Below are 12,722 nucleotides of genomic sequence, written 5' to 3'. Positions count from 1 at the left end.
TTTCCCTTCTGTTATAAGTTATAAATTGTACATAAAAGTTGAAAAATAAAATTGAATTGTTTCTTAATATAGAATATGCGATCTTTCTTTTGCAAAAAAAATTATTCTTCCAATGCATCCATGTAAAAAGTTATGACAGAATATGTCTGAGACTCGATTTAGTCCAATGAGTTTTGTCCGACACTGTATATATATATATATATTTCCTAATTAGCGTATATTTATATGGGCTGAGTTGAGGTTCTGCCACTGAATAATCAATATAGTGAGACATGTGAGCTTTTTTTCCGTTTCAACGCCATTCTCAACGACTATTTGTCCAATATGTGTGTATTTTGAAGGGATTATCTTCGCTTACAGCTTCTTAAAATTCAGCAGATGCAGAAATTGAATTGATCAAACCAAATTTTTTTTAGGTGAATGAGTTAAATATCAAGTGACTGTATCCCTCCAGCAGGCTTAAAAAAATAGTATGTTTTTCATTTGAAAGAAAACTTCCCTATATATGAAGCTCAACTGGTATGAAAGGTCCTGTCTTCAGAATAATCTTTCTTAGTTATTCGGAGATCGTTAGTACCTAACTTACATTTGCTATTTCTGATTCCCTAAGCTTTAGCGAGCAGCGATATCTTGTCCTCTAATGCACATCGTAAACACTTTAAGGAAATATTCGCAACTTATCGCGTTCAACTCTCCAACTTTGTTATTGCTTTCACTTGAAATTTTTTTGACAATTAAGCAATTCCCAGACATAGTGATCCGATGATGGCTACGAACTAAAAAAATAATAATTACGATCCGTATATGGACATAGTATGGAATTAGTAAGTTTTTCTGATTAAACCTCTGAAATTGTTCACTGTGCATATGTCTCACTCACACAAATGCCTAACGGTTAATAAAAATAGCGTTAAAAGACTACATAGCACAGCTAATCAAACAGGCCAGTAAGCGTTACATGTGCAGTCAGATACAATACCACAGCCAGCACACACAGTACCGGGAAATGCCGGCACATTTGCCAGCGCTAATCTAGCGAAAAAGCGTCACGACTGTCGAATGTGGTGGCTTGAACGTTTCGCTTAACGGCAGCACATAAGTAGCGACACTGAGTGGGTCACAAAGCCAGTATGTGACCGGGTGTTGTCCCACTATTTAACTGACAGCGGCAAATACGCGTCGCCGTGGCGTGCTTAAGTCGCCTTATTTCTTTGCTGTTGTTGAGTCGTGGCTGTGCTGAGACAACGGGGGTACAACAAGAGTCAGAGTATGCTGGCGCACAGCACAAACGACTCATTATAGTTGCAATTGCATGTAACGGTATTTATAATTACAGTTATTGTAGACAGAGAAATATGAGAATAGAAGACGGTCAACGTGGCCGGTCACTCGATTTGATTTCCTGCCGCGTAAAGGTTGCGTGCTGCCTGCTGCCGGCAAAGTTTATTGCTTTTTGTACTGGCGTATAATAAGAATAACTGTTAAATATTGACAAAACGGAAAGGATAAAAATAAATATATCGAGTGCGTGTTTGAGAGTGTGGCATGCAAAATGTTTGTAAAACTATAAACAAATTATTTGTGTTCTTAAACGTGTGAATATTTTAAAAGATTAAAGCGACCATGTGAACAATTGTTTGTGTTTATACGCGAGTATTCTTTAAAGAGTTAAAAAAAGTTGTTTGTGCAACATGGTGCCACCACCGAACGTTTCCAAATATTTGATGAATGTGCGCTCGTCTCAACGTAAATTTCCATCAGGCCCGCCACAGTCACCATCAAACCAACAACAACAGCAACAACAAAAGTATCAAAAACAACAATCGGGGCAAAAGCAACAACGCAATTTATATGATTGTAAGTGGTCGGCTGCAGTAGAAGCCTAGGATCCTAAAAGTAGATTTAGAAAATTCGTTAAAAAATATAAAAACAAAATACGAAAAAAGTTAAAAATCAGTATTAAATAGACATTGAGTAGCAATCTTGATCTTTTCTCCAATCGATACTGATGGTGATGCCATTATGTTTCTATCCAAATGCATGCACTTTCTCCTTTTTTTCTTTGAGAGCTATATTAGGATTTTCTGCCAAAACATGTTCCCCACAAGAGAAGGAATACACATAGACCTTATAGCCTACAGACCTTTATGAACTCATAAAAACCCTAAATAGATGTTAGGAGTCGTCAATGCGCCGTGAACCACCTACAAATCTGCATACATTTTTTACTTCAAAATCCGCAAATTCGCAAAGTCAGATTCCAGAAATTTTAGTATAGATCTCGCAGAGGTGGGACATTCCATCAGCAAGTGTTGAGATGATTCTGCCTCGTCTTCTTCTAGGAAACTTCTGCAGCTAGCACCCGATAAAATTTTTAATGGGACAATGACCCCTTCCTAGACGTCTCACAATTTTCTTTGGATTAGTAGGATCTTGCGACTGACCAGAGCTCAGCCTGACTATCTAGTTGAGTATCACAAAAGAATAGGTAGTCCTCCTACTTGTTCCCATTCTACAGTAGTTAATACTAACGTACCTAGCCTTGAAACATCGTTATCAGCCTTACGTTATTACCTGGTATTCCTCTGTGGCCAGGCAACCAAACTAATCGTAACCGGTATCGCCCGAATGTGAGGGTAGACATTTCCTTACAAGTCTCGAGCACTTACTACCAGAGAGAATCGTCACTTCACTGAAGGGTGCTACGCTTCGAAGCAATAGATTCGTTGCTACCTTTATAGCATCAACGTGCGCTTTAAAAACGCTAAAATAGTCGGGAAGCCTTTTGGAATCTCCACCACACAAGGATCCTACCGTATATTAGTTTAACTTTGGTTTTATATATCCTTCCACATTGTAAAGATTTATTTGTGCTTTTTTGAGTCACTGAGGTTTTTTTCAGGAATCGTGATAAAATCTTAAACATTTGTATAATTATGAAACAGTTTTATTCTTTAATTAACCTAAAGATACCAATTTGCAATAATCCTTTATTATTAAGCGTGTACAAATACGGGATTGCGTAGGTTGCAACTCGCTGCAGTCACGTTTGATTGACCTCAAGATATGCATGCCTGCTCACGAAATATTTGAAAACATAAGTGCGTATATGAATACAAAAACACATGAAACCAGTTGTATGTATCCAAAAGCCTTTTATTGCTTGCTATACCACAGATGGGCAAAATCAAATGCAATTAATTGCGACGTCTCTGGGGTAACAGGAAATGAGAGTGTAGCTGTGTGTGTGTTGATAGTTTTTGGGTTTTGTTTTGGCATAATTTATGAATGTCCAACTCTTGACATTTATTTCATATTTATTTCATTTAATTTTTAATCAGACGCTAATTGATTCCATCACCAAAGCTAAATATATTATTAATAACGGTCGAAATGCTTAATCACATTAAAATTTCGGAAGTATATGTGTTGATATACTACATACAACAGTTGTCAGATAATTAGCAACGACAAAGTTTTTGAGATATTTCGCTGTGGCATCGCTTGTGGAAAAATTGTCGAGATCGGACTATAATTATACTGATCTTCATGTCGTCATCAAGCAAGCAATATTCTACCAAACACCGAATACTTGTTTTCTTGGATACATAGACTTAAATACGTCCTGAATTTTTCGTAAAATGTCAGTGAAACTCTTTTTTGAGTCTTTTCGGAAGTCAATTGCTATTTTGAGGAATACTCCTACTGATTTTTCGGGGGCCGTTTCACGTGCAACATTAGGAAGTGGTTTTAAATTTACATATTCTTTAGGACATTAAATGCTTCTTTTTTAAATACTGTACGACTTTGTAGCAAATGTTAAAGAAAAACATTCTAAACAGAAACTACAAATATATATTAGTTGACAACAGCTGTAAGTTGACTGAATTATTTATTTCTAAACAATCAAATCGTTGGGAAAAAAATATCAGATTATAATTAATGAAAGATATATATATATTTACGTATGTACATTTCTTTTGCTAAAATTTATGCGCCGCCTTACTAAAGTACTTAGCAATAAAACTGTAAATATTAATATTTTGTGGTACTAAATTATTTTTTTTTGGAATTACACCTATTAAAACTAATTTATAGAGAATATAATTCATCCATAAAATTCAGCAGTCAATAATAGCTAGTATGTTTATATGTTAGTTTTATACAAATAAAATAACATAAATAAATCTATTTTTTTGTAGCATGTCGAAATCCGGAAAATATTTTTTTTAAGTGAAAGCATGTTTGACATTCCAATCCTTTGTCTTGAATGCAATTGCATGCAAATTTTGAATAAAAGCATTACGTTTTACGTTTCCATTACGTGAATGATGTTTGCGACAAGCAAAAAGAAATGCAATCTGAAAATTCGTTTAGTTAAATTTGATCGATATAAACTTGATTGTAATTGAATTGCAGACAGCAAAACATCGCAAACGGACGAGGAGAAGCAACGCGACCGACAGCGCAGCGAACGCGAAGCGAAGAAAGAGGAGCAGGACGCCATCAATTACAAGGTGAATATAGCACACAGACACTCTCGCAAAACCATATAAAAGAATATGCATAGACAAACATACATACACTCATATATACACATTCAAAACTACAACGATATCAAAGATGAAAGAAAGACACGACGCCTGTTGCGATTCCATTTTATTATAAGTTTCTAAGGAATGATTTATTAAAACAAAACACACACTCCCTCACTTACCAACCAATGGATTCTAAATGTACCCAATCTCTTCTCTCCCGCGTGTGTTTTGCAGCGCGACAAAGAGGCACGTGAGGCGCGTTTGCTCGATTTGGAGATTCGACGACAGCAGAAACGTGAGGAGCATAAGCAACAACATCAGTTGCAACAACAACAACACCAGCAGCAGCAACAATCACAAGCAGGCACGAGCGAGAAGAGTCCACCCACGACATCGGGCCAGTCACAACAACAACAACAGCTATTACAACAACAGCAGCAGCAGCAGCAACAACAACAGCAAGTGACTGGCGCTGGCAGCAGCAGTAGCGGCACGACCACAGCGCCCCGCATACAAACGCCACCAGATCGTTCGTGTCCGCCGGCGTTTCGCAGTCGATCCATCGAGCGTGAGCTACACTACGAGCGCAAAAGGTATTCGGTACCGGAAACAGCCGAAATCAAGGTGAGTGCACGACGAGGCATGTGTTTGTGTGTGTCAAGCTTTGGCTTGAACGTGATTGCAATTTCCGTCTGTCCAGTGCTCAATGTGGAGAGCTCATTAAAATGTCAATTGCGGTTTTATTTACTTTTTATGTCTATTTTTTCTTTCACGCCTCAGCACAGTTTACTTTTTAATTTGTTTAGACAGCGAATGCTGATTGCCTGCTCCTTTTACTTTCCCTTCCTTTCATCGCCTTTCACTATATTCATATGTTCATGGAGCCTATTTAAATTACTTGAATATTTCTCTTTTATCTCTTTTGCGTGAATTTATTGTAGGAGGGTGTAAGCACGACACCATCACCGCAGGCTATAACTGGACCGCCGCCAGCCACACATCATTCGGTGGTGGCGGGCCCTCCGGCAACAGCAGCAGCTGCTACAGCTGCTATAATCCCAATATTACCGCTTGGAGTTGCCACCTTGCGTGATGACTCCACGGAGTCGGAGCAATCCGTGACATGTGCGCAGGCCCAGCCAGATGCGTATCATCGCATTATGTAAGTGCAAAAATTACTTTGATTTATTTATATATATCTATAAAATAATAATTACCGTAGCGGAAGTGGATAAAAAGTAAAGAATTCTTATCCATATGTAATACAAATTCTAATGTAATGTTATGTTTGTAGTTTCTTACAACAATTAGCCGATAGTAGGTATTCCTCTATATGTAAATACCAACGTTCACAACCCAAACGTGTTAAACTTAGTTAGTTGAGGTCAAAAGGGAAAGCATTTTGCAATTATCTGCTCACTGCTGCATGAAGTGGCCACCAGTGTCCAACATTGCAGAACTAATGAAATAATCGATTCTTGATTTCGTGTAGCACGCATCAACACACACACACCCAAGCTAAACTTTTACTTAAACAACTTTTATTTTTACGATTTCCCTCAATTATAGTATGTGCATGGAAAAAAATTATTGGTGTATGGTAAAAAAGGGTGGCAACTCGCAAATACATATCTACAAGCACAAACCCGTATCAATGTAGATTTATGTGTTCCAGCCCCAGCAGTGAGTAGCAATGTGGCAATTGTAAATTGTATTGCATTTTAAATGCAATCAGGTTGCCAGAACGCGCTGTAGGGTGGGTAGACTTGCGTTCGGACCAACATTTGCTCGACTGCATTCAGCACAGTTGAGTGATTTTGGTGGAAAGGTTTGCTGGTTGGGCGCTGCTCTGTTGTGTCGTTTCCCATTTTGCTGCTTGCTATAGTTGGTGTTGTTGTTTTGCATTTTCCCATTTTACCGTCGCAAGAGTACACGGCCAAAAACACAACTTACAAGCGTAGCGTAAAAATCACTAGAGTATTCGGGCTACCATACACACTAGCACTTTCTTGTAAACATATTTACATACAGATATACACAGATGAAAGCTATGCACTTGTTTGGTTTTCGCTTGAAGGCTCTTCCCCACAACGAAGTAGTTAACGCGTCGCAGTCTTATGTAAGTGCCTGTTACAAATGGCGAGTTTTTGAGTGGAAAGCGAAAAGCGTAAAGCGAAATAAGAATTGCAAGCGTTCGTGCACTCTGCTGCCGCTTTCTGGTGTAATTCGGTTTATTATTGTTGGCATATTTGCTTTTTACTGCTAAGCCATTAATATACGGCTTACGTGTTTGGTTGAGTGAAGGACAATGTCAAGAGCTCACACCTGGAACTGATTAAGCAATTGGATTTAACTGAATATGTAAATATTTATTTCGATTCTGCCTCTGATTTTATGAATGGATTGGATTTGAATAATATTATTGTCCTTTTTCCATTAGACATCAAAAGGTCTGAATAGACGATGTGAATAGTCAAGTATACATTCCATATTTGTCTAGGTGGAACACAATTCCTCTCCTACTGGCCAATGTACAAGACATAATTAAATGCTAACGATTGTTAAAATAATACATTTCTTTTTATTAGACCTATATAATTATTTTTTATTCTATTCTAATAATTTAGTGGTATAAACATTGGAATATAGCGTAAAATATTTATTTCTATTATTGAAAACTAATCCCCAACACGGAAAGAAAACTTAAAAATATTTAATCTTTTTATGTTTTCTTCTTATTCAATGCTTAACTAGAAAACCCACAATTTGTTTTCATTCGCGTACAATTTTTTCGCACCAAGAAAAATGCAAAAATATGAGAACTATTTTCTAAGAGGTTAATAGTTTTCATGTTGTGGTTGTGAAACCTTATCACCTTTTGCCTTGCTTTCATCTTTTTCGCTGCACTATTCATACCTGTTTCCTCTTTGTACACATATCAAAAAGCAACAAAGGTGAAAGAAACAAAAGTTGTTGCGGTGGCACAAACTACGTCACAGCTCAGCAGTGGCAGCCATGGTGTGGAATTTCAAGCACAGTCCCACATACGTTTCAAAGCATTTGAATAGCATGCAGACAGCTGTAGCATACATTTGTGTGCCGTCAACGAGTGTCGCTTTGTTTTCATTCACTTTTGAGGGTGCTGTCATTGAGAGGAAATACTGCAAGTACCTGGAACGTTAGCGATTCGTGATAGCATACAGTTGATGTGGAAAATTTAAAAAAATATTAAATACGAACATGAAAATTTACAATCGTAACTTGCAATATAAATAAAGAAAGTACGAGAAAAATGTTGACAGCTCTCAAAGTTGTCGATTGCTATTTAATCACACATAATTTTGCTGAAAATTTCTTGCGAAAGTTGACCCATAAACGGCTAATCTGTCAATGCGGTAGTCAACTTAAAGTATGTTGTGAAAGGGCTGAAATGCTTGAGCTTTTTATGCGTCGCTGCTGCGCAAGTACCGGTATCGAAGTTTCTCAGAAGCCTGTAGATAATCATTGCTTCACTGCTGCTTAACGTTGCATATTACCTTCTCTCAGAGAGAGAACTTCGAGTGCATAACAGCATTCAGAGTAATAACAAATAGCAGTGGGAGAGCAAGAGTAATGCCCTAAAGGAGTGAGTACGCAAGAACGAAAGTTGTCAGGAAGCTTTTAAGGAACCCAATGCAGAATTAGTTCATGAAAATTATAATATTTTAAATAAAATATTTTGTATACTACAAGCATAATTTTTTTTATTTTGGATTGTTTAAAAAGTTTAATTTTGAACTTACAAATTTTGGTATAATAAAAAATAATGTTTGTAGAAATGCGATTAAAATTATTATAGGAAATATTAAAGGAAGTCAAAGCCTCAGATTCAAGAACTTCACTTATGATAGTGCTATAAGCGCTAATAATGGTATATTTAAATTGTCTGACAAAACAATCCTTGGAGCGTACGCACGTCTAAAACACAGGAGACATGTCTTCCGTCTATCACAACGTGATTGTTATGATTGCGCGTATTTCGATCAGGGGACATCCATGTTGCTTAATGAATTTTCTTGTGCTGGAATCTGGTACTACAGACAACCATATTACCAGCGAAGTCGATCAGCCTCTGGCCGTTTGGCGATGCTTCGTCAAGGAGGCTGAATTTTCCGACTGTTGTGCAAAAGACACCTTCTTTACCCACCCTAGCGTTGAAATCGCCAAGCACGATTTTGACATCGTGGCGGGGGCAGCGCTCATAGGTACGTTCTAGGCGCTCATAGAAGGTATCTTTGATCACTTCGTCCTTCTCTTCCGTCGGGGCGTGGGCGCAAATCAGCCATATGTTGAAAAACCTCGCTTTGATGCGGATTGTGGCAAGACGTTCATCCATCGGGGTGAATGCCAGGACTCGGCGACGCGAAGACGGAGTCTCTCTCCCACCACAAATTCAACACCAAATTTGCGCTCCTTTATATGGCCGCTGTAGTAGATGTCACAAGGGCCCGCCTTCTTGCGTCCTTGTCCCGTCCATTGCACTTCTGGGATGGCGGTGATGTCAGCCTTTAGTTGGCACCTTCCCAATTAAGGGTCCGGACATTCCAGGTGCATGCCCTTAAATCATTTTCCTTAAAACGTTTGCAGGGGTCGTCATTAAAATTGGGATATCTCATCCGAGGCTCAGTTCGTTCTTTCATTGTGGAGGATTTTTTAAGTGGTGGGTCCCAAACCCTACGCACAACCGCAGAAGCGGGCTTCGCCTTTTCACTTTGGTTCGCCTTCAAACGGATGTCTGTTGGCTACCCTGAGGATACTTGGTCTAAAACCGGAAGTCGTGAGAATCGATTCTGGCCACTCCCAAGTGAATGGCAATTAGAAACTTTCCTCACTTGTGTAAACTGCTATAAACAATATAGTGTGTAATTTTTTGAAAGTCAAAACTACGTCTTATTAGAACGCGTTCCTATGCGTTTCAATCTAAGTCTATAAGACGGAAATACGTGTATAGTGTCCAGCCGGACCTACTCATTATCAACTATTTAACTTAGTTTTGTATGCATTAATGTTATTCTTCCCTCCTGGGAAAACAGCTAATGTTAAAGCTAAGGATTGTTAAACGTTCAAAGTTTTTTAACAGCAAGCTTTTTAACATGAAATATAACATAACATAGATGTTATTGCTCTACATTTTCCTCCCTACATAACAACTGACAGACGAAAAATGTTAAAAACGGAGAAGCAGTTGAAAAGCGAAAGTGTAAACTAAGGGATATCAACAGATAACAACAACATGAACAACATAGTGAAAAGGGTTTGTACGAAAAAACATGCAAACTATTTGAACAGAAACGTACTGGTAAATTTTTATTAAATACTTCTAGTTCAGTTGTTTTCAATACATTTGGCGCCTTGAAAGTTCGCTTATTTTGTTTGAGAGCATTCAAGCTTGTCAACTCGAGCTATGTATATTGTGCAATAAAAATAATTGAAAAGGATGCACCAACGAATGTCAATTCAATATGAAAACAAATAATAATAAAAATGCGAATTTCAAAACCAAAGCGAATTGCAATGAAAGCCAAACAACAGTGCAGAGAAACACACACACACATACACATGTAATTGAGTTTCATGGGTGTGCGTGAGTTGACGCTTTCGTGTGTCTGACAGTTTATAGTAGTAACTTATGGTGTCTGTTGGCGGCTGACAACACGACGCACACACACCTAAGTAATTGCTCATGAGTGTGAAGTACGCCCACACAGTTGTACTTGTAGTATGTAGGACACAGGAGCACAGTACGCAAAATGCACGTGTCCTTTTCGAATTTTGCTTCAACATTTTCGCTTTCTGCTTTCACTATTTTCCATTTCGTTGGCTGCACATCGAGCGTTTAGCGTTGATTTAGTTGCGTCGCCGCCATTTTCGGACGCATTTCGTTGGCGTATAGACGCGCCGACAATTACCCGTTGAGTTAGAGTTAATGTGTGGCTTTTGGTGATACATTTCAAATAAGAAAAGATAATAATAATTGTGTGTAGCAAGATTTTGAAGTTGAGAAAAAATATAAAGAAAATTGAAAAAAAAAATTAAAAGTAGAGAATTGTGCTGGTCAGTGCAAAAAAGAACCAGCCAGTGCTTGCAAAGTAAAAGAACCGCATTCTCAGCGTCCAACATCAGCTCGTACCGAAATCCAAGCGCGTGCAGTTGCCTGTTTCGCATTTCGCTTTTCACTCTAATGACTTTATTGGATTTTTCGTGCACCGCCTGCAGCTCCAGCACACTCGCATAGCGGCTAGCTGGACATCTTTAAATGCAAGTTCAGCGCTCTTTATGCTTTGTGCAACGCTTCGCGACCACATCAAGAACTGCAGTGCAAACAACTTTCGGCGAATTTTTCTCAAAAAAATATTGAAGGTAATAATGTATACTATTTCAGTCGTTCATCCAACCACACTTTCGCCTTGCTTGCACTTCACATCAGCTATAATTTATATTTAAAACCGCAAATTAAAAATTAAAAATGTATTATCTTCAAGTTTGTGGTTTAAGTGCTTCTACGTTGGAGATGCTTTGTGCATCTCCTTTGCCAAAGTGACACAATGCAAGTGAAATACAATGCGGCGGTAGCGCTTTGTTGCCACTTACGCTTCTCGGTGGTTTTTACGTATAAAAGACTTGGTGCTTTTGTATAATGTGTGTATGTATGTATGTTTGTCTACTGGCTTGATGAGTCTGCTTAACGAGCTGCTATGCTACATTTGTGCATGTGAACAGGCTGTAGGTGGCTTGAATTTCTGGCAAGTTTAAATTTTAAATGCAGAATAAGTTGCATAAATAATTTTAGTAGAAATATTTGAATTTCCACGAATTGGATCTAGTTTTTGGAAGCTTTTGCGTAATCTTTATTTGAATAATATTAGGTTGTCTGCTGACGAAATTTCGTAAATTCAGTGGAATTGGATGAGATGTGATATTTCATTTATTTCTTACACATAATTAGTAAAAAAGTTGTTGATGGTTAAACCGCTGTAAACACATACTATTATTACACTGAATAAATTTATTTATTTAGAATTTAATAACTCGACATTAAGAATTTTTAATGAGTCTTCACAACTGGAGTTTAATATCAAATTTAAAATTTTATAACCTGCGGTTTCCCAGACACACTTAATTCTTCAAAATTCGGCATAAGTATTAACACTACCATAAATTTCTCGGAAATAAAATGCGTTTTGTTTACTTATTCGTTATCAATATACTTCAAGAAATAAATGTTATCTCCATAAAAGTTTCATCACAGGAATATTTCATATTATAGTTGCTGTTCATATTTACTTTTACCAAAGAATATTTATTTGACAAAACCATGAACATTTAGTGAGATTTTCCAAGTATCTAATAATATATTACCATAAGAAGTAAAAGAACTACCGCTGAGTTCTACGAAATTTATTTTCGCCATATATCCTTCAACTTTGTTTAACAAGCTTAAAGGAAACAGTAAAATTTAAAAGCGAGTAAAGAAGGAATTTATTTTTGTATTTGATTTAGACAGTTTCCTACTAAAACATGTCATTTTTGTCATTCATATTTGAAAAGTTCGAATTGAAAACAATGAAATTCCCTTGAAATTGTGTTTTTTACAAAGTGCTTATGTGCAGTCAAGATCATTTCACTTAACTTTACTTTGACAAGACGTCACAAAACAATATGTATATTTTTCGGATCAAAATCAAGCTTTCTGTTTCCTGGAATTGTTAATAAATTGGTAAAGTGTTGAATATTGCTGTCATCGACAATGTCATGATAGCCATGTGTACTTGAGAGTACTTGCGCAAATAAATATATACTTATATATATATATATATATATATATATATATATATATATATATATATATATATATATATATATATATATACAACTTATTTGTTGTGCTATAGTTGCTACGAGGATTCTACTTTTTGTCATATATTTTCTTCGATATTAAATGGAAATGAAATATTTAGATTTGTTAAGAAACACAAATATGTATGTTCGAGTATATTGGCCGTCATAATTTTGTATTGCCCATAATTGTTTGACTAAAGGGGTTAGAACAGTTTAAGATTTTCATAAAAAAATATTTTTTTTCCTTGAAATACATTTTGGAATCCGAAAAACATTATTAATTTGATAGTATAGGGGTGAAGGATT

The 12,722-nt window shown here is 36.9% G+C and overlaps 1 protein-coding gene across 3 annotated transcripts in view; it reads left to right on the top strand.

The window, feature by feature from the left end:
- The first annotated feature begins 948 nt into the window (after positions 1-948).
- The window catches only part of LOC105213906 (uncharacterized), a 117,449-nt gene continuing 105,675 nt past the window's right edge, over positions 949-12,722 (top strand). Inside the window, exons 1-4 of one of the 3 annotated variants that reach the window (XM_054232446.1) lie at positions 949-1,857; positions 4,420-4,517; positions 4,773-5,162; positions 5,480-5,700. In XM_054232446.1, the coding sequence (XP_054088421.1) occupies positions 1,692-1,857; positions 4,420-4,517; positions 4,773-5,162; positions 5,480-5,700 (875 nt within the window). In that variant the 5' untranslated portion in view covers positions 949-1,691. The remainder of the gene's footprint in view (positions 1,858-4,419; positions 4,518-4,772; positions 5,163-5,479; positions 5,701-12,722) is intronic. The other 2 variants (XM_054232445.1, XM_054232444.1) reach the window with 2 other exon arrangements.

This window comes from Zeugodacus cucurbitae, chromosome 5 (assembly GCF_028554725.1).
Source record: "Zeugodacus cucurbitae isolate PBARC_wt_2022May chromosome 5, idZeuCucr1.2, whole genome shotgun sequence".
Classification (NCBI taxonomy): Eukaryota; Metazoa; Arthropoda; class Insecta; order Diptera; family Tephritidae; genus Zeugodacus; species Zeugodacus cucurbitae.
Note: the sequence above shows the minus strand (reverse complement) of the source record. Positions and strands in the feature narration are given on the sequence as shown.